The sequence below is a fragment of the Anoplophora glabripennis genome, unplaced genomic scaffold (genome assembly GCF_000390285.2).
Source record: "Anoplophora glabripennis isolate ALB-LARVAE unplaced genomic scaffold, Agla_2.0 scaffold158, whole genome shotgun sequence".
Lineage (NCBI taxonomy): Eukaryota > Metazoa > Arthropoda > Insecta > Coleoptera > Cerambycidae > Anoplophora > Anoplophora glabripennis.
In genome coordinates this window covers 932,246-953,747 of record NW_019416265.1, presented here as the reverse complement: position 1 = coordinate 953,747, position 21,502 = coordinate 932,246, and the positions used below count along the sequence as shown (strand labels likewise).

At 32.6% G+C, this 21,502-nt stretch overlaps 1 protein-coding gene across 1 annotated transcript in view; it reads right to left on the bottom strand.

Moving 5' to 3' along the window:
* Positions 1-354: 354 nt before the first annotated feature.
* Positions 355-21,502, bottom strand: part of LOC108905685 (max-interacting protein 1) — a 49,162-nt gene continuing 28,014 nt past the window's right edge. Inside the window, exon 3 of the mRNA XM_023457323.1 lies at positions 355-919. Coding sequence (XP_023313091.1) covers positions 783-919 — 137 coding nt within the window. The 3' untranslated portion in view covers positions 355-782. The remainder of the gene's footprint in view (positions 920-21,502) is intronic.

The window sequence follows — 21,502 nt, the reverse complement described above, 5'->3', positions numbered from 1 at the left end:
CCTTAAAGTTTGATGATATGTTTAGCTTACATGGAAACCCTTTATATATTTGTTCATATTATAATTATTTTGTAGTTTTACTCCTCAAAGGATTGATTTTCTTTGTGCTCATAAAAGAGCAATGATTGGGCTCGCGAGCGCTTGTGTTTACAAACTTCTATAGAGTCCCATTTTTTATGGGCTGTGACAATCGACTTCCTATCTGTTCTTTTTTATAATTTTTGTATTTTTGACACCAATTCCAAAAAAAACTTACGATTTTTTTTAGGACGGGTGGCGAAACTCCTTTAAAAAATAATTGGTGCAAGTATTTTTATGCATGATAAATTAAAATTCAATTGAAAGTAATTTCATTAAAATAATTTATTTTATAATTTCTTACAATAATAATGTATTTAATAAAGAAATATGTGCCTATTGGAATTTCTGCTCATTGGCGTCTTGAGTGACCTGTTAGGTAGAACATGTTAGCTAAGTAGTAAACAGTGGGGGTTAATAAAGGGGGTGATAAAGAATTGAAAATGAACTAAAATTAAGGGAAAATTGCGCCGCGGCCCGTGGGCAGTCAGGTCGCCTCAATAATACATTATTCATAATCTGATTTAGATTTAAAATATGTACAATATACATAAATAATAATTTATAATTGTGAATACAATGATAATCTGAAGAAGACAGACTGTGTTCGTTGACTAGGCTGGCGCGTCGTCCCCTGGGGGGCCACGGGAGGGGCGATACTGGCTCGGGACGCGGCCACGGCCTCTTCAGGTCTGCTCGTCTGCCTACAGGACGTCCATCTCGGATAAGGTAAGGCGGCTGGTGGACATGGCCACTCCGCTGTCACTGGACGCGGACTGCACACTGGAGTGGTCATCGGTGTCGCTCTGAGTACTCGTGTAACCAATCACGTCGACTTCGTCTGGTAAAAAGAAATATTCGTTAAATACAATTATAGACTGGGTGTATAATAAAAAAATTGAGTCTTGTTGATTATAGCTAGTTTTCTAATATGAAGTAGGGTTAGGTTAGGTCAAGTTAGGTTACATTAGGTTTGGTTATAGTATAAATTGGTGATGGATATACTGGAATACCTATACAACATAGTACAAGAAATGGACAAACGAGTAAAAGGAAATGTTTGCTTCATATTTCTCTTAACTAATTCAATACATAAATAGGTGCACTCAAAACACAACAAGAATTAAGTGAAATCAACCTTACTTCAGTGTTCGTCCATCTATTTCTCTTCTTTATACCGTTGTATAAACCTTCAATTTTTCTTATTTACTTAGAAAATTTTCAAACTTTTACCTTATATCAACACTTTTATCTCAATATTTCGGATCATCCCGTATATTTATGGTTTGACCTACTATTATTCTTTACACAATCTTGTAAATCGTATACTTATTTGATTAGAAAATGTTCTAATTTGTACTTAATTATATTCAACAAACCCAAAAAAATGGACCTTATTCAACAGTAGGTTTTGCACAAAAAAATTATAATAATAGCAAATGGTTCAGTGAAAATCATGACATTTCCACAGGCGTTTACTTAAAGTATCGATGCTTTCAAACAGCGTTTATATTTGTTCATCGTCGTCGGCTGTGGAAAAGTATTTCGCAAACTTCGCGAGTAGTTCGTGCGTCCTGTTCGCGATCAGCTTGCGTACACGTCGCGAACAGGTCGGAAGCAAAACGTCTACAAAAACTAATTTTTGCCTTTACTGTTATTTGGTCAGTATTCCACGTTTATCGGTGAAGGAATGTCTTTACGATACGGATTAAATTTTTACTTTCGCTGCTTATATTGTTCAAAGAAGTTGCAAGCGGATTTTTTGTCGTATATCAACTGATTTTGAAAACATTAATTTTCTTGATATTTCTTCCACACATCATTGATTTTTATTTCTATATAAGAGTAGTTCATTTAACTTTCCACAAAACTTCCCTGTGCCACTATTTTCTTTTAAGCATCACAACTTTTTTATCTGCCCCCTCCAAAAATGGAACAAAATTGACGCAAATATTCAACTGTTTACATCAAACAGAGGTCAGGTAAACATATCTTAAAGTTGCCGACAGTCGACGGGAATTTCGGCGAGCTCGACATGAACCAAGATAAACGACCCTAATGTTACATGAGTTGCTCCCGATTTTGACGTAAACGATTGCAACCAGGCCGTTGGTTGATCGTGAACTCTTCGCGAGCGCACAAAAACTTCTTTATGTAGACGTCAAAAAATTGTGTCCGTCGTATAGAGAATAACAATTCCGACAATTTTTCCCTAGCCGCTTATTCCGTAAAATCGGCCGTTTGTCACAATTCTGTTTACTGTTTTTTATAACAATAATAAATAAATATAAATTTTTAAAAGTATTTAAAAAAAATTGGTTCATAAAAATTTTAAATGGAATTTGCCTGTTAGACTTCGCTTACAGACTTAAGAATACGTGCCACAAAAAGAGACGGTTTGTTAACATATTATAACAGGGCAATATATATATAATAATAATAAATGAGTAATTTGTAAGATCTGAGGGTGTCGCTTGCAATGCCCCCCTGGATCCTGATTTCCATGGAAATTTAAACTTGTCAAAGTTACGAAACGTCATTTTCATCACTTAGGCAGTTTAGATACCCTTATAATTCTCTTAATTAATATAATAATAATGAAAATCAATTGAATTCAGATCGAGAGTTCTAGATCATAAAATTTTACTGAATATTTCTGTTTCGATATTGGGTTATGTATTGTATTTAGAGTTATTTTAAATTACCTATAAATTCCTGCTTGGTATTATTCCATTGGAAATAGTAATGTTTTCTTGATATTCCTTACAAGACGTTGGGAGTTTGGGAAATATCTAGTATGTTATGAAGTTGTAATAGTAATACCAAATAAGATTTCAGAATTAATAACTCAACAATACATACGTAATTCAATAATATGACAGGACAATGTAGTAAAATATTATGACCTCCCAGAACTCCCGATCTGAAGTCAATGGATTTTAATTAATTACTATTGATTAGTTGGCTTTTAACTAAATTATGAAAATCATACTTCTCTTGTAGTAAAATCACCTATTCCAAAAAAAAATGTACGCATGTAGATGAATTTTCAAACAATTTTATTTACAACATATAAAAATGAATGATTGTTAATGACAGCAAGTGCTTTTGTTTGGCTACTAAAGCATGGCTACTTGATTTTAAGAATTCGATTTTTACTTTCTGCATTTTTAAAACGCATTTAATATAAATGATTTTAGCAGCTTATATTGTTTTAAGGCATTATTTTAGTAGAGAGATATTATTCGATTAACTATTTTTGTAAATCTATATTATTTCTTACTGGAGCATTTTACTGAAAATATGTAAAGATGCTTTTTTGTAGTAAAATGAAAGCTAAATCTAAAAAAACAGATTATTTCCAGTATTACTTGCCCGCACAACATTTTTTAAAAGGTTCACCATAGTGGTGCGTTTCACTGTTTTTTTAGTACCTATTCTGCTAGTTCTTCACAAGAGAGTAGCAAATGACGGTGACATTTACTACACCAAATTTCAAACCCTCTCTTTGTAAGGAGGCATTTTGGAACAAAGATTTATGTGTTTATGTGAAGTAGGTATTTTGTTTTCGCAAGAAGATGTTTTGGTTAAATTTTTTACATCTAATGACTTAGGTACTCTGCATTTTAATCTTATTTAAATATTAGATCAAAACTAAGCAGACTTTTTCATGCCTGGACATGAACTGAATTTGTTATTTATTGAAATATTTATAAGGTATTACTTCCCCACACTAACGTAAAGAGAAGACTTTATCAAATCTTGGAAGAGAACTGTAGCTTCAATTTTCTTCTAATTCATAGTTAAGTCTTAATTATCGTTTCATTTTTGCTTCCTCTGTATACATTTTTTATATACCTACCAATTTTCGTAAAAAAAAAGACTTGCACTTCCATTAAGAAGATTCTAGTTACCCATGAAATAATTAAGTTACCTAGTTAGATAATAGAAATAATCAAACTAAGAGGCAGCGATTTTATTAAGCCCAATTTACCAACGTACCGACTATAAAATGTAGAAAAATGGCCAAATCACGCTTTGGCTTGGGCTTTAATGCAGGCTTATTACATTTGGCCGTTTCCTATCTACATACACCAGAATCCTGGCATCGAACCAACATTAGACTATTGGATGCACCATCCTTTTATACGAGCCAACGGTTTTGCATTTGAATAAATCCCTTGATAAATATTTAAGCATTACATTTTACATAACCGCCGGTAAAATGTGCTATTGATTTTTAAGGTAAATACCTACAAAATGCATGCGCTGCACGGGCGGTATTCTATTTGCATACTTAGTTGGATTTCGACTGTTTATTGCAAATTATTAAATGTTCAAATTCAAATAGTCATTCTCTTTATAAACTTACAGACTTTTAAAATACTAAAATATCTACTTTAAGAAATAAAAGAAATAAAATGCTTTACAAGTTTTTAAAACATTTTCAGAAATTTAAAGCAAATATCAAAATAAAAGAAACAAATCAAGGATTGTACTATATAATAGGTTATAATTCTCCCATTCTTTTAATTATACGTTTCTAAAGGTTCGTCTAAAATACAGGCTGTCCAGGAAATAGTGGGCAGTCTCTCAGATTTGGGTAAGGCTTCTAAAAATAACGTCATAAGTTTATATAATTTTTTTTTAGGGCGCACTTTGTACTTAGTAAATTTGCTTTTGTTGAGAGTTGAAATTTAAATTTTTTTATCACAAAATTTTGATGTTTGGGAATATTATTGGGAGGTATTTCTATTAATGCATTAATTTACCTTTACGCTACCTCTTTATCTTGGCTTCCAAAAAATATACAGACCTACTTTTTAATTTTTGCCGCCGTTTTTAAGAATTTCATATTTTTTAAGTGAAAACGGTGTATAGTGTTTGTTATACGTTAGATAAAATAAACCTTTTTGAGTTAAACGGGTGTAGCAATGTTGATATAATCCTATTTAAGTTACATCTTAATAGTAACCTGAAACGATAATTGGTCGTTTATACAATAGTAAAATAATTGCACATAATGTCAAAAATAATGTCAAATGACAGTTTTTTATTTTTAAATGCAGATAATTTTCGGGTAACTGTGTTATTTGGGGTAATTGACTGCACTAACAGTTAAATATTATTTTGGTACCGATCTCGAAAATGTATGTTAAAAGGCCAAATGTAGGCTGAAAATGCCAATCACTCATTATTACAGAGAAGTCGAGTAAGAATGTTAAGGTTTGAAAAATATTGCGCCAGCTATCATCTCTTCACTATATCTTTTATACATACCTTTTAAAATGCTCTTTTAGAAAAATATTTCATTTTACAAGAAACGTCTGTGAAATTTTTTTTAAGATTAAACCTTCACTTACAACTATGTAAGATTATTGCAACGAGTATAGTCTTTCCGGTCTCAATTGAAGAACCAAGAGGTTGGCAGTATGTACCAAGTTCGGTTGCTGGCGCAGTAACTCGGTATTGAAATATTTGAAAATGTTGTTTCCATATTTATTTAGCCATACCCATATACAGGTTTGATCGAACTAAACGTGGTAGTGGTAAGCGTATAAATTTCTATCACTTCCACGTTTAGTTCGACCAGACCTGTATATGGGTATGGTTAAATAAATATGGAAACAAGAATATCAAATATGTTGTATAGTTGAAGAATGCGGGCGCGGGCAAACGGCGTATAACACAGCCGCACGGGTAACAGGGCAATAAATCTCAGTTGTTGACAAGTGGTTGACAAATTGCCTAGCAGTGTAGTTCATCAATGTAGAATTTGATGTGATTCAGGTAATTTTAATTTATTATAGGCACCTTCTATTAATCGTCTATATTACAATTGCGAAAGGGAGAAATAAGAGGGATATTTTGTTTATTAATATTATTACAACATGGCATTTTGGAGACCTTTTGAAACGGAACAGAAAAAGGAAATTTACCATCAATATAATAACATTCGTGGAGGACATAAATAATTAAAATATGCTGTTGGCCAAATGAACATATAATATAAATTTTCTACACATTATTACTAATATTATAATTTTTTACTTTTAGCAGAAACCTTTTTTAGGGACGCCTATGAAACTCATTAAATTTTATTGCTAGGCGTTTTTATACATGTTCAACTGACTTCGGAAAGACTATACCACAAGCCATTTTGGAGTTACCCTAAAACCGTCTTTCTTGACAATGTGCTTTTATCATGATGACATTTTTTCTATTTCGATTTTGAGCCTATATCCATAGCAAACTCTTTGCTTGAATTGACATTTCCATTTCCTAACATTTTGTTTGATATTAGAAATTCACTTAGTTTGGGAGCAGCCCTATGTGATTCCCTTTCTGTTCTATAACACTAATTCCAAACTTTCTTTATTAGATAACAACTGCTTGGTGAGGGTAGGACAGTTTCTTTGTCATTTGGCAATAAAATTGCATAATTGTCAATAATCATCTACTTAAGAGGAGCGAGGGAGCATGTTTGTAAGATGTATTGCAGAGATCAAATTAATTTCTTGTGTCGCTACGGGGGGCAAGCCAAGGCTCAAAATCCGTAACTTTATTTTTTTGTCAAATTCGTAATTCTTTTTTCGCAAATAGAAATCCTTGGCCATTTCTACATAATGGTACCTCTGTATCAATTTATTTCAAAGCATTGTCGAGGTATTGTAATAAAATTGTGTCTTAATGGCCCCCTGTAAAGGGGCGTAGCGCCACAGGGTGTACCTATTTTAGGACACATGTCGATATGAACTTTTTTGCTCAAAATTACTTTCTCTATCATCTGTGTTCATTTGGCACACCGGAAATGAAACACCCTGTATACTTATAAGATATGTCGCAGATTTATCTATTTTCGGTGTTTGTTTTCGCACAGTTTTTTGGAACATTTTTTGCATCGAATGTGCAAAAGTGCTGTAACCTATAGATCTAAAATCCTATAGGAATAATCAGGGTGATGCAGTCAAAATGTCATTAATTTTCAGGGAAGATAGGGAAATATGAGTATAATACGAATATGCTATTTTAAAAAAAATTTAAATGCATATTTGTGCAAAAAAACTATTTTCAAATAATTATTTAAACACCTTTTTGAGCCGTTCCTGACCGCTGGGGCGCGGCGTTGAATCGTGACCTACCGTATTATTTGGTCACTAACCTAGTTTTTACTGCGTTTTTAATGTATAGTGAATGATAAGGCATAAACAAATCTTTTTACCTAGACAAATAAATGAATAATATATTTTTTACATGCTAAATATTAACAAGCAAGTATTATTTATTTGTTAATAAAAACAAATGTGTAAGGATAAATAATTATGTTCAAATGTTGGGTTNGTTAATAAAAACAAATGTTATTACAATTTAGTATTTTTAATATTGTTAACTTTTTCACTATGTTTTATAATTGAATATGAGTTTTCAGTATTATGTTCAATTAATTATTCGGTTTGTAGTACGCATACCTAGTGACTTATTGCTTTTCAAAGAGTATCTAGTATGGTATCTACCTATTTAAAATGCCAGTACGGCTAAAACAAGATTTATCTGCCCATAGCTCTTTGTAAATAAAGTTGAAATCCGCTGCACTTTGATTTTTTAACCAATTGCAAAATTCAAGACGACTGGGGAAATCCGTTGTTTCATTTCAGCGTTCGAACGCTCTGTGGTCCGCCGACTCGTTCACGGTCAGAAAATATGAGTAAGGAGCCTAATTAGCGGGAAGGGGCAATTTGCTTATTTTTTAGAAGGTCGATTAAATTTTTTGTTCAATTTTCTGTCTTTATTTGACCTTCCGAATACGACATTATGACTAAATCACTCTGTATATTTAAACAACTAGAAATTATATGATTTTGTTTACTTCTCACATGCTTTGTAGGGGTAACTTTTTTTACCTTACCAACACTTTATGAACTTTGATGGGGTTAAATTTACAAATATATTTCAGAATTTCAGTTTGATTTAAGGAGGTTTATGAACGGTATAAAATAGATATTTCAGACCCGTGTAGACTTTGCCTGCTACTAGCCAATGCATTTGATATCTACATAACAAATTACTTTTGGCAAAAATGGAAGTTTCCTTTTTTATTAGCAATACGATTTATTTTATACTCTCTGGGTCAGATTTAGGTTATAAGTCGTGATATCTAAACTGACTCAATAAAAATTTAACGGTGTCTATTTTCGAAGTAGGTAATAACTTTTATGGGGTGAATAATATACGTTTTATCTGAAAAATAGCCGGGGTAAACAAATACTTTATTTACGGTTGTAAATTTTTATGGACACGTTTGCTAATATTTTCTCATAAGAATGTGTTCCGTTGCAAATCAAACTTGATACTTTTATGCCGTAGCTGAAGGAAACAATAATTTTTTTAATAAAAAATATGTTCGTTTTCTAAATAACATTTTTTTTCAGTGTGTTATTCACTGGGCAAAATGGCCATTTGCCTGGGGCCTCAACAGATAACGGGCTGAAGTAATGAAAAGTAAAAGAAACGGTATTTTTCAATAAGGCCAGGGAAGAGGCTCAAAACTGTTTTGCTATGAGTCAGATTCTTCTTTATTAATAAGTTTTATATGCATCCTTGTAACAACTTTCTCCTTAGTCTGTAACGATCAACCTTGCAGTAGATAATGTCAAACAGATTTCACAAGTATAGTCTACATATATTCTAAAGAAGAATTGTTTTCTAAATTAAAACACAATATCTATTAACTTTCAAATTATAATGGTGTTATAGTTTCACTATTTCTATAATTTGGCGGATGCGCTGGCGACAGTAGGTAAGTAGGTAGTATAAAATTTCATTAAAAGTGTCATCTATCTCTTTGCTCTCAAAGATTAACAAGATTTTAGAAACCAATTTGGATGGTTCGAAATAGTATAGGATAATTTTTTTAGATTTTTTCCTGGACTTTCCAAGGTAAAATTCTCAAAATAAGAAAGTGTCTAAACTTTAGATAAAAACATTTATACAAACACGCTGAAAACTCTGCTGTTTTTCGTTAAAAAATCAGACATGAAAGCTTACTAAATATAAATATCCCTTTTAAATCGCTTAATTAAAAAAAATAGTGTTGTCATTTGTAATGCCTTATTTTAAAACGTTTCTATTAAAGCTATAAAATAATGTGCATTTGAAGTAAATAAATAACAATTGCAATAAAAGAAATAAACTACGGGGTGTCAGCAAAGTAAAGCTCATTGCTCTCATAAAACTGCATATTTAAAAATATTAAGGGCGCCATATTGTTTAAATAGTGTTTTCCACAAAGACAAATAATTTCAAACATTTAATAACTGAATAATCTAAAGCTTATCAAATAATAGGAATGTTATGTCATACCATCTGAGTATTTTCAAAGACGCCGCAGTAAAACGAATAAACAGGTGCAAAAAACGATCAAACCATCAAGGTTTTAGGTACTGAAATCTACGAAAATACTAACTTTTTTATATATAACTACACATGTAAATATTCTTAAAATATTTACTTGCTTAGTTCTACATATAAAATTGTTTCATTTATTTATAAGTACGTGAAAATAATTCTTAAAATGTGGGGTTAGGATAACAGCAAACACATGTTTTACAAATGCTTTTTTTAAGTTATTATTTTATTTGAGTAAATTTAAAATAGTAACAATGAATAAACAGAACATCGAGGATTTTATTTTTGTGCTTACTTTTGTTCCACAGGTTTTATTTTTCAAGATTTCAGTACCTAAAAACGCCAGAAATTTGACTATTTTTCTGACAGGGATATGATAATAATCAGAGTCGTTGAGCAGATTGCTAAATTAGTTACAGAACGATATTTTTTAACAACGGCGAAGGGCACTACAATCGGATTAATATCATTTTTCACATTTTTTTATTTTCTTTAGTTCCCTATAGCTGGAGTGACATGCCTTAAGAGCTATTGGGTTGCAACCGACTGTATTATATGGCTTCCCGCAAGGAGAACAAGATGATATACGTCCCCAAATAGTACGAATGTATGTTCATTTACCGATCAATCAATACAGGCAGACAGACAATGAGAGGCCTAGTACTGAACCCGGGTAATAAATCCGCACATAATGGTCGAAGCGACAGGTCAGGAGAGCCAACTTAATGGCATATTATTGGCTGCGCGTATGCTCCGCTGTACATAATCACTCATTAGATCCGAACCGATATAAAAGAATGGTTTATTTGTCCTTGTACTTGACATATTTATGATGGGAAGGAGCAAACAATGCAACGCATTCAATTGTTTGTGTTAGTTATAGCAGCGGGTTGTATAGGACTATTTTGTATGTTTCACTTGGAAGTAGGCGTGTTAAATAAAATGAAATTACACAACCACACAAAAAATGTTCTGTATGAGTATAGATTTTGTGTATTTTTTGATGCTGAATTCGAATCCGCTTGCCAAAAACCGATTTACCAGGTCATTTTTTTAGTAAAACGCTAAAACATCCCCAAAATAGAGTGAAATAGTGAGGATAAGGTACAGCTTGTAACACTTGTTTATTTTTAAAGTATTGTAATAATATGTTTTATTTTGTAATGAAAACTATGGTGGTTGCTTTGAATCAAACTTCAGCTGTTTACACGGAATGCATCAGCCAAGTGTTTATTTGCCCTTGAGATAATGTAATTTATGAGTATATAATGCAGCTCGGAATGCCGAAATTAAGAGAGGGTGTTCTTTGTGACAGTGGTGCCTGGCCAGCGCCCGAATAAGGTTGATTATTATATGTGTGTGCTAACTTGAATACATTTGTTTAATGAATTGTGAATTTGTGAGTAATATGTCATACTCGTGTATGTTTTTGAAAACCCTAGGGCGCGCCACGTGTTCCCGGTCTTAATAGCTGTGTTCCTTCGAAGTGTGCCTTGTAAGTTCTACGAGGTCTTACATGCACTTCGATTGACACATACTGGGTGGTGTTGAGGTAGGTGGCATAATAATAGTATGACTTACACACGCGGTAGTTGGGATGCTAACTAGTTGCCGTCCGGAAGAGCCTCGGCGTGTTTCAGGTGACACTAGTTAGTTGTTGAAGAAAGATTCATACATATTTGATAATTAATATAATGGAAACGTATGGAAGGTTACACCTTGAATCCTAAAGTTAGGGGGAGTGTAATCTCCCTGCGAGTTACATATTTATTTGTTATTTTTTATTGACATAACAGTAATTTTGTTATTTGTTTTATATACCCTCTTAATTTCTGGCGAATGACCCGGCTGTTGTCGAGATAAACTGCTTTGTGATAATCCATGTATAAAAGGTAACAATCAGTAACATCAATTTTACAAGCTTTATAGCGAAATGAAACAATTTGTAAATACTTTGAGAAAACATTCTGAAAAACGGTAGCTTTGTATTTTATATTACGAAATATATAAATATAGACTGATAGACAACATACCACACTGATTCCTCAAAGGGTTAAAAATCAACTTACAGACCAGGGTTCCACTTATCCCGTTAAGTCATACAATTTTTGTCTGAATCTTCTTACCGCGAGTTATTGTGGTCGCTGATTACGAATCCGAAAATTTCTGAATAAAAGATGGCGGGTCCAATATGGTGGATGTAAAAATCGAAAAAGCACGTCCAAATTTGAAGATTATGGCTAAAACTTGTTCTTCGGTAGTTTTCAAAGTCGCTAATCACGAATATAAGATTTTAATTCGGAAATTCTTAAATTCAAAATGGCGGATCCATTATGGCGAATTGAAAAGTGTCATAGGAATTGGTATTTATAAAAGAAATGCGTTATGTATACTGGATCTTATTTTTAGTGAACATACTCTCATTTTTTATTATATATTTGTGTATTATTGCAGTTATCTATAAACAAAAAAACTTAATTTTTTAATTATGAATGAACATATACAGTAAGTTAATTTCTCGTGTCAGTTCAAAACGTCTTTTCAATACTTAGCTACTAAAATAGAAATAAATTTTTCCACTATAACTCAGTACGGACCTGTTTAAATTCCCTGTTTGTTTTATGATGTAGTGGCAACTCTTAAATCTATGAATGTTCTTTGTGAACATATTTTTATAGGAATTTGTAACCAGTGCCTTTTAACACTAAATGCCAGTTTGTCTTTAAGACTAGGAAACGGATATAATTTTATAATAAATTCTTTTTTTAAATTCATTTCATTTTAATTATGACACGCTCTACTTCCAGTACGTTACGCAAAATATTTAACCTTTTCCTGCGGTAAATAATATTCCCTAAGGACTCCTGAAGTATTTTCTTGTATAAAGATATCGAAGCGTAAATATCCTGTAAAATACGAGTTCTAGTTACCGTATCTGCCATATTTCAGATATTATACGTTGGACGCTGTTATCCAATCCTGAAAGATATATCGGCAAAGTGTATCATAACGAGATCGATATAGAAAAGCAGCTTAAAATTAGTAACGGAAATCACAGGAGTGTTTCTACAAATCCCGGGCTTAATACAATCTTTTAGCCCGTATTTTCTAAGAGTGCTTCGTTTGTTCCGTAGCGCAGAACATATTTCTCTGCGAGGATACGCGTTGTAAACAAAACTATTCAGTTCTTTTTAACTTTGTATTTAATGAGGCACCGAAGTCGAGAAATATCGGGTAATGAAGTTATTTCAAGTTTATAAAGGAAATTTCCACAAGCATATCGCAAGAAAAATAAAAATACGGCTCGGTATTTCAGACTTTTATAAGGAAGCTCGAGTGATAACTGTAAAAGCTTACTTCACAGCAGAGTCCATGTTCAATTACGGACTCGCGGAACTTTTCCTGTTTGCCCTCTTTTCTATTTTAAATTTTGTTGAATTAGAGCCTTGTAAAGTTAAAATATTTTCCGTTCTCCAGTGAACGAAAATCTGCCACAAAAATGTCTTTGTAAACTTAAAGTTAACAGAACTGAAGAATAAAAGAAATGAATAAATTTGTTATACATTTTTTTTCTTGAATATATTTTAAATATATGGCATAGGTGAACAGTGCAAATATTTGACTATTAATATAAAATCTCAATCAATTGTGAAAGCTTTAATACTAAGTTAACTTTAAATTTAAAAAGTGCTGTGTTCAAATGTACTGAAATTGCTCGAAAATTATTCTAGAGCAAATGATACCGTACTGTTTTAAAATTATAAACAGCACTGCATTTTTGGAAAATCACTTAACGTTTCTTTTGAACCGGAACAATTATGAAATATTATTTCGCAGGATTTTTAGCGTACACGGAGTTTATAATTGCAGCTGACTTTAGACTTTAATTGGTGCGGTTTCCCCAGGTGAACACTTATTAAAAATAATAAAGAATCCCGAGATCTCGGCTGCTTGTGTGGCTTAATAATGCCGGTGGAGTAGAAAAGAATGTACCCTTATTGTAATTTATTACTTCTTAAAAGAAATATATGGCAGCACTAAAGCTGTTCTGTGTTGGTAGATAGTTTATTTAAATAAAACGCGCGCTCCACGGAATAGGAAATTACACACAGTTTGCCACTTTAGAGCCCACCCTCCCTGAAACAAGGCTTAATTAATTTAAAATGTAGGACATGTAAACGCTCTTTTTCTGTCAACTTCCCTAAAATACTTTCCAGAGACCTTTCCCGGAATTAAATGTTGACATTACAGCCAATCCTAATCATACAAAATACTACCTGCTTTACATACATACACTCGTCGGCTTAATAGGGTTGTTTCCAATTTTTGAAACAATACTTGTCAAAAGATTTGTGTAAAATATTTATTATGTTTTTTAATTGAAGATTGTTTTTGTGCACATAAGACTAATTATTTCATTTGAAATTACCACGTTAGTATGATCGTATGATTTTGATTGTAGCTTACGTTCTTCAATAGAGTAGAGCGATTTCCGTTAGAGGAGAAGGTAAATCAAAATCTATACTTTCTTCATTATATTCGAAAGAACGAAAGTGTATGGGATAAAGAATTCCGCATTGTCATTATGAAAATGTGGGTTCGGTAAATTTGGCTGAAATTATGGTAAGTTGTTGGTTTTATGTTACTGACCACTCCACAGGGGCTGAAAATCAATTATTTCCTACTTATAGAGGTCTGAGTCAGTTCTGCTGATGATGGCTGCAAAGTAGTACCTATGAGTAGAATATTGCAATAAAAACAGTAGGTAGCTTTTGTGAAACGTTTATAGAAAAAATTAATCGAATGACTTCGAAAAATTGCTAATTAACATTTTTGACATGTACCAAATACCAAACTGGCCGCATTTGGCTGTTGACAACAGTAGTTTATATATTGCATTCATACATCTCTCACTTAAATGCAATAATATCTCTCACATTCTGTGGTAAACTTGTAGTTAATTTCTTACCAAAGGTTAACTGCAAGTCAGTTAACTACAAGTGAGCTGTTTCACGATATCTGGTTAACTTCAATGTCTTGGTTAGGTATGTCATGATAAAGATAACCAGAACCTTAGGTGTAAGTTAACCTGAAGACATATTAGAAATATAAATCAAAAATTAAATTTGAAAATTACGAGGTAAATGCTTACAGTAGCGATTGAAGAATTTGACCCAAAAGACTTTGTCGCAAGATTCAGGCTTTCCCCACGTACAGTAGAAAATTTATTAGAAGAAATACAGGATATTATTAATCACCGTACGCAAAGGAACATGTTCTACATTTCTATACAGGGTGTGGCGTGTATAAAAATTAAATTACAGCTTCCTGATTATATTTGTAATAGAAAAGTCTTATACGAAAATGTTCTATCGTGTTTTTTTTGTAAATTGAAGTTCATTTATTCAACGAAAATGAAGGCCGACCCTGTGTTATTTGTTAAAAACTTTGGAAATGTTTTTATGAGACCCGAGATGCAACCTTATAATTTAAGTCGGTATAATCTAATACTAATAATACTAAATGTATTTTAAGCTACATTGTCAAAAAATTTGTGCAGTCAACTGATTTTGTATTTGTACTGAATTAATTATTCTCTTAATTATTAAATATAGCATCGTCCATCAACCCATCAGTGTTAAAAAGTGAAAGATTCCAGACAAAAGTTTTTATTTTGTAATTCCAGGATAGTCACAGTGTAATTTTTATAAAGAAGTAAATAATAAGAATAGCGTGCCGATTACATTAAAAACAAGATTTTTATTTCTTACTCTGCTTAATTTTTTAGTTTGTGCACAAACTAGTTTTACAATGAACCGAACGTGTCGATATGGTGTTACTGTATAGTGTAGCCGGAGAAAATGCGTTCGCGGCGACTAGGTTGTACCGGGAACGATGGCCACAATATCACTCCCCCCCCCCATGTGCAATACAATCCTACAGTGCATTCAGCAGCTGCGAGATACGGGAAGTGTTATTCCTCGAGGAGAAGGACGTGGTCAGCAAGTGAACCTTAATGTTGAAGATGCAGTATTAGAAAACCCCACAATTACCTCGACCACTAGCACAGCAAGTAGGAACCTCATCTCGTACTGTACATCGCATCTTAAGGCGTCAGCTGTTGCACCCCTATCATCTGCAACCAGTTCAACAGATTTTACCCCCGGATTGTGATCAACGAATGCGTTTTTGCAGATGGTTTTTACGGCAATGTGCCAATCAAGTAGACTGGGTGCGTCGGTACCATGCCTGTATCCGCGCTAATGGGGATCAATTTCAACATTTTCTCTAGAAATGGTAAGTTTTATTTCATTTTGTTCCATATTTTAATGGAGTTTGTTTACTGCACGCAGTTGGCAACTACAGATGCTTACGGATGTGGTTTTGTTTGCGAACTCTTGCAGTAACAACAATGCATTTAAGATAGTAATTACTATTAATTATTATAATGAGAAAATATCAGTTTTTTTAAATATCTATTTTTCTTAGTGTGTACTTTTGCATTCCGCAAAAATTTAGAGTATCTTTCTATCTTTCAACGGCGATTTGTTTACGCGACTGGTCTGACTGGTCTACAGCACGTAACTCATCATACAGCACACGGACAGGACCGTTCTAGAGAAAATACTTTAATCCACAATTGAACTTTAATTTACGAAAAAAAAAAACGCAAGAATAGAACGTTTTCGTTATAAGACTTTTCTATTACAAATATCGTTAGGAAGCTGTAGTTTAATTTTTCTAGCCACACCCTGTATACATATTTTGAAAATTACAGTACCTAATTTTTTTATTTTCTTGTAGAAATCACTATCTGATTGCCAGAAGACAGCTACTTTTGACATTTTTTTTACCAATGGATCTTTCCTAAGAACCTCTCTGTGGAGTTAGTAAAGCCAAAGCAAGTAGAGTCGTGAGAATTATTATTATTCTTATTATTGCACTTATCTTCCATGCTAAAAAGGTAAAAAGCACGGTGCTAAATAATACGTATATTAAGTAGACAGGTACTGAAAACAGTCACAAAATATTTCACAACAGATTATTTCTTCCTATTCCTCTAAATTTTGTCACTTGTCTACTCCAATAAATTCGTAATAACATTCTAAAAATCAGCTTAACCCCAGATTGACTTACTTGAAGATGTAATGGCTGTTGTGAAACAATTGAATTGTTTAACCACAAGTTAACTCTTGGGACCCAAGACTTGGGTCAAGTTAACCTTACCAAAGAGATAACCTACGATTGTGAAACTGGTCGTAAGTATCAATAATTGAATTAGACAACGCAATATTCAATCTTATGGTTCAAAAAATATATGGTGCTACATGAGAGCCAGTGTGACATGGGTTTTAATACGAGAATGTTTATTCTCTCCCTTCTCCTTCTCATTCTTTTGAGTGCTGGAGACCCGGGCTTGGGACTGGGACCAGTCTGATATTTGGTACATGTCCAAAATGTTAATTAGCAACTTCTCAAAGTCATCCGATTAATTTTTTCTATAAACATTCCACATAAATTACTGTTTTATTGCAATATTCTACTCACACTACTTTGCAGCCATCATCAGCAGAACTGACTCAGACCGTTATAAGTGGGAAAGAATTGATTTTCGGATCCAAGTACTGTGGAGACTTTTGGTCAGTAACACAAAATCAACAACTTACCACAATTTCAGCCAGTTTAACCAAACTCGTATTTTCATAAAGACAATGCGGGGTCCTTTACTTAATCACGTCATCAGCCGAAGACATATAATATGTGGTCTTCATGGGTGTCCATAAGGGAGACAAGCTCCTTGGTTTTTACATTTAATGTACAAATCTGCCAACGAATTAAGTTTTTGATTAGTTTTTATTAGTTTTGGCTTATATTTACAATTGCCCCCACCTCGTCTGACAAATTTTCTGCCATCAAATAAAAAAAATTACAGTTTCTATGCCTGTCCTTACTCTTGCTCTATCAAATACAAACGCCTATGGAGGTTTTTATATCAACCTTCTTCTTTGGTTCTCTAGAATGATTCATGTCTAGAATGAATCCCTACGCACAGTGGCCAAATGGTTGAACAATTTTTAGGGATATTGACACAACATCGTTTAGTTTCATAACGTTTCGAGAGACATATTGCTGTTTTTTTCAGAGAAAAACATTTTAAAACTGAAGATTAAGTCCTCTGGTGGTATGATTTGAAGTCACTAGCCTGTTCCGGTTTTTGAGGGTCTTTATCTCTGTTGAAGTTATTAAGTTATTAAGTTAATTTTTCTGCATCTCCATTGCTTTTCTGTTCAGTGTTGGCCATAATCTTCTCTCCTTCCCAAAATTCTTGATCTACTTAAGTCTATTTAGTAACCTGTACCCTGCAACTGTTATTGTTATTCTTGTGTTTATTTAACTTTTTTACCTCTCTCTTTATACAATGTGTACTTTGCCCCATATACACCAGAGCAATGGAATAGATCGTTCTCTCGTTTTGAAAAAGACTGATTCTATCTTCCCTGAGGGCCATATTAATAATATTGTATTTTTTTAAGAGGCAGCCTATCTTGTCGATATATTCTTGTACTTATGGTAGATAGGTTGCCAGGTATTCCTTCTTGTCTGCAAGTATATTTATTTCCTCTGAGGCACTGTAGTTTCTCATTTAAGTATTGACGATATCTTGCTTCTAGGCCGGATGGTGATGAGACTCAAAGTTCTCTAAACGCTAATCTTATCCAGTTGTTATCCAGTTTTATCTTAACAAAAACATCTAGGTACGAAAGAGTCCTGTTTTCTCCCAACTTCATGGTATAGCTGATGTCTGGATATTCCATTAATGTAGTCCAAAATGGCCATGATATGATAAATATATCTGAATCAATGCTTTGGCTTTAAGGCTCACTCTAGAAAACTTCTATGTAGATATTTGTTAGAGCTCCATATTAGGGCGAAATCCTGGTTGCTTCTACAGTTTGTTCATAAAATTAATCCCTAAAGAAGAAGACAGTTTTGGCGATTTTATTAAATTCTTACTATAAATCTTCCAAAGATCATAATTGGTACTTAAGTAAATGGCGACGTCACGTCAAAACTCATTGAGATGTCGTCCGGATCTAGTTGGATACCCCTGATTTTGATAAAATTTGCAACATTTCTGGAAACTAGTTTAAAAATTGTTCAACAATTGACACCTGATAAGATACGATCCAGATTGATGCGTGGTGACTATCGAATCAGATTTTGTTTAGACAATTAGTTACTAAATTTAATTCGCCATTCTTTCCCTGTCAGTGAATAGTAGTGTAGTATTTTCGGTTCTGGTATTTGAAAAATGTCACCAGGAATGTGTATGATTCTTTAGACTGGAAATAACTTTCTTTTAATGGAGGACAATACTCCACTGCATCGAATCATTTTATCTAGTTCAAAATGCGTTAAAGAAGAATGTATGCTTTCAAACTCAAGAAATTCTGAGGGATGCAATTTTGAACTACCTATATGTAGTCACTGTGCACACTTGTAATTTCATATGGAATTTGTATTGCTCCTATACCGTTTGTACTTCTGTATTTACCATTATACTATTTTTAAACGGGTTACACTTTAAGACCTCTCGCAAAATTGCTTTTACTATCTAAAATTAAAATCACGTCCTAATTTCAAATAAAGCAGTTTAATGGCAATAATGCTATCTAAGTTCTAAAATTATAATTGCAGCCATATAGTAATCCAGTTAGGTTAGTTAATTCAGCTCTTTCTTTTCTATTGCACTATCACGAGAAAGACAGTTTTTTAATTTCCTTTTGTTTTTTTACAGTTACACAAAAGTAGTTGTCAACTTCTCCTATTTTAAATCGAACTTTTTTTAATGTATTGTAGAAGTAGGTATTATTAAAATAAATTAAAAAGAAATTCCTAGAAAATATATCAGAAGTCAAACCATGTTTTCCAATTTACTTTTGCCTCCTTACAGTTACACCAACATTAGTCAGTAACAAATAAATTTTAAAAAAATTCTAAAAATTCGATACTAAAAATGTATGTATGCAAAAGATATTTAACCTCATAGATTCTTAACTAATCAGCAAACTTTTTGTAGTAGTAGTTTGAAATGGAACAAAACTGAATTAAAAATGTTTTTAATTGATATATTTCTGTTAGGATAAACAGGGCGTATCACGAAGAGGGCCCAGTAGGATTATCTCAAAAAGTAGTCAGAAATGAAATTTGAAAATTCGTATACAGGGGTTTATTAAAAAGATCTATTCAATGAAAATAGTGTCAACTTCCGCGCACTTCCGGTTATACCAATTCTGTTATTTCAAACGGAACACTCTGTATATTTATGCATTTTTTAATTCTGCGGCAAATTCTAGACTAATTTAAGGTCAAAATGTGACAGTTTTCAAGTTATTATCAATTTTCGAAAAAAATTGAGGGATGTAAGTGATTTTTGAAAACGGAATAACTCCGACATCTAGCTTTATTTATTAATGAAGTTTAGCATGGATAATTTAAAAGCAGCGGAATTCAACCAGTTTATGTCATATTTGCAAAAATTCATACAGTGTATTTAAAAACGTGTGGCCAATGTTGTGACTTAAAAAAATAGATTTTGATGGAAGAATAATTTACTTAATTCAAGATTATATCCTAGTACATATATATGAAATAAATGTATTTTTGATTTTAGGATAGTATATTTTTTGTTTATCAGTGGTTTTCTCTGATTTTTTAAAACCGCAATCAGATATTATCAGAGGATTTTTAGGTAGATACTTCATCTTAGATTCAATGGTGTGTAAAAATAACGCCGATTTAATTTTATGCACAACTGACACTATTCCCAAAAGACAATGATGTTGACTGTATTTTTTTTTATAAAATCAAAATGCTTCGAAACGGTTGTGTTTAGTATTGTTTTCGACTAAAAATTTAATATTCTCTTAAGAGTATGTCCCGGCATTAAACGCCTATTGTTAATAAAGAAAACGTGAAAAATAATTTGGTTAATTATTGTGGTTTTATACAAAACTGAATGAGAAACAAAAGAGACCAAATTGCTACAAAAATGCACTAAAATAAACGTTCATCCTGTATGTGGCCAAATAGAACTAGGTAATCGTCATCTAGTTTGTAAGCACGATATTCTAAAATTGAAACACCAATTGTAGCATTTAATCATAAAATAAGTGATTTAGTTTGTAATTTAGGCCGGTTGTATGAAAGTTGGCACGAGAGACATTAATGGTAGATTATCGTCACGTCAGTTAGGAACGACTACTATCATGGAAATTATCAAGAAAGTAACTCCCCATTAATTAGGGGTAATATACCCTAACATTAAAACTGCTGGTAATGATTTTATTCACCCACTCATTAAATTAGGTTAGAGCAAAGTAAATTCGTGAGAGTTTACAATTTTCGGTGGCCCCGCCTTTGGAATATATTACCAACAGGTTATCGTTGCTGGGAATACAGGGTAGTATAATTTACTGAAAGCTGGGAGTGATTCCTCATCTCATTCGAAGAAAAAAAATCATATGAACGTTAAGTACCAAAATTCATTTTATCTAAGAAAAAGGCGTCGATGTTTTTTTTTTAAAGTTAAGAACATATTCATAGTAATGTTTAAATCTGATTATCTCCCAGCGAACTGTGGTTCTCAAAATGTAAGTACGTATGGATGGATTTTTAAAAAATATATAAATAAATATATTTGTAAATAACGAGCGTTCAAATAAAAACGTGGTCGAAGTTGGCTGTGACACATTGGACGTAGGGAGTAGCTTATAGCGACCAACTTAACCTCATTTCTCAACAAGCTGTATAGCAGCTGTCAGTTTCAATAACGTTAATGACTATATAACTTTATTTTAAAGAATAATCGTGATAACAATAACAAACAATTAAAGGAGCTNCAACGCCGGGAAATTGATTTTGAAATTCTATGAAACATTCCTCAATAGAATACTTCCATATTCCATCAATCTTGCGTCCATTTCTAAAGTAGGACTCTATGATAAACACTTTTTGT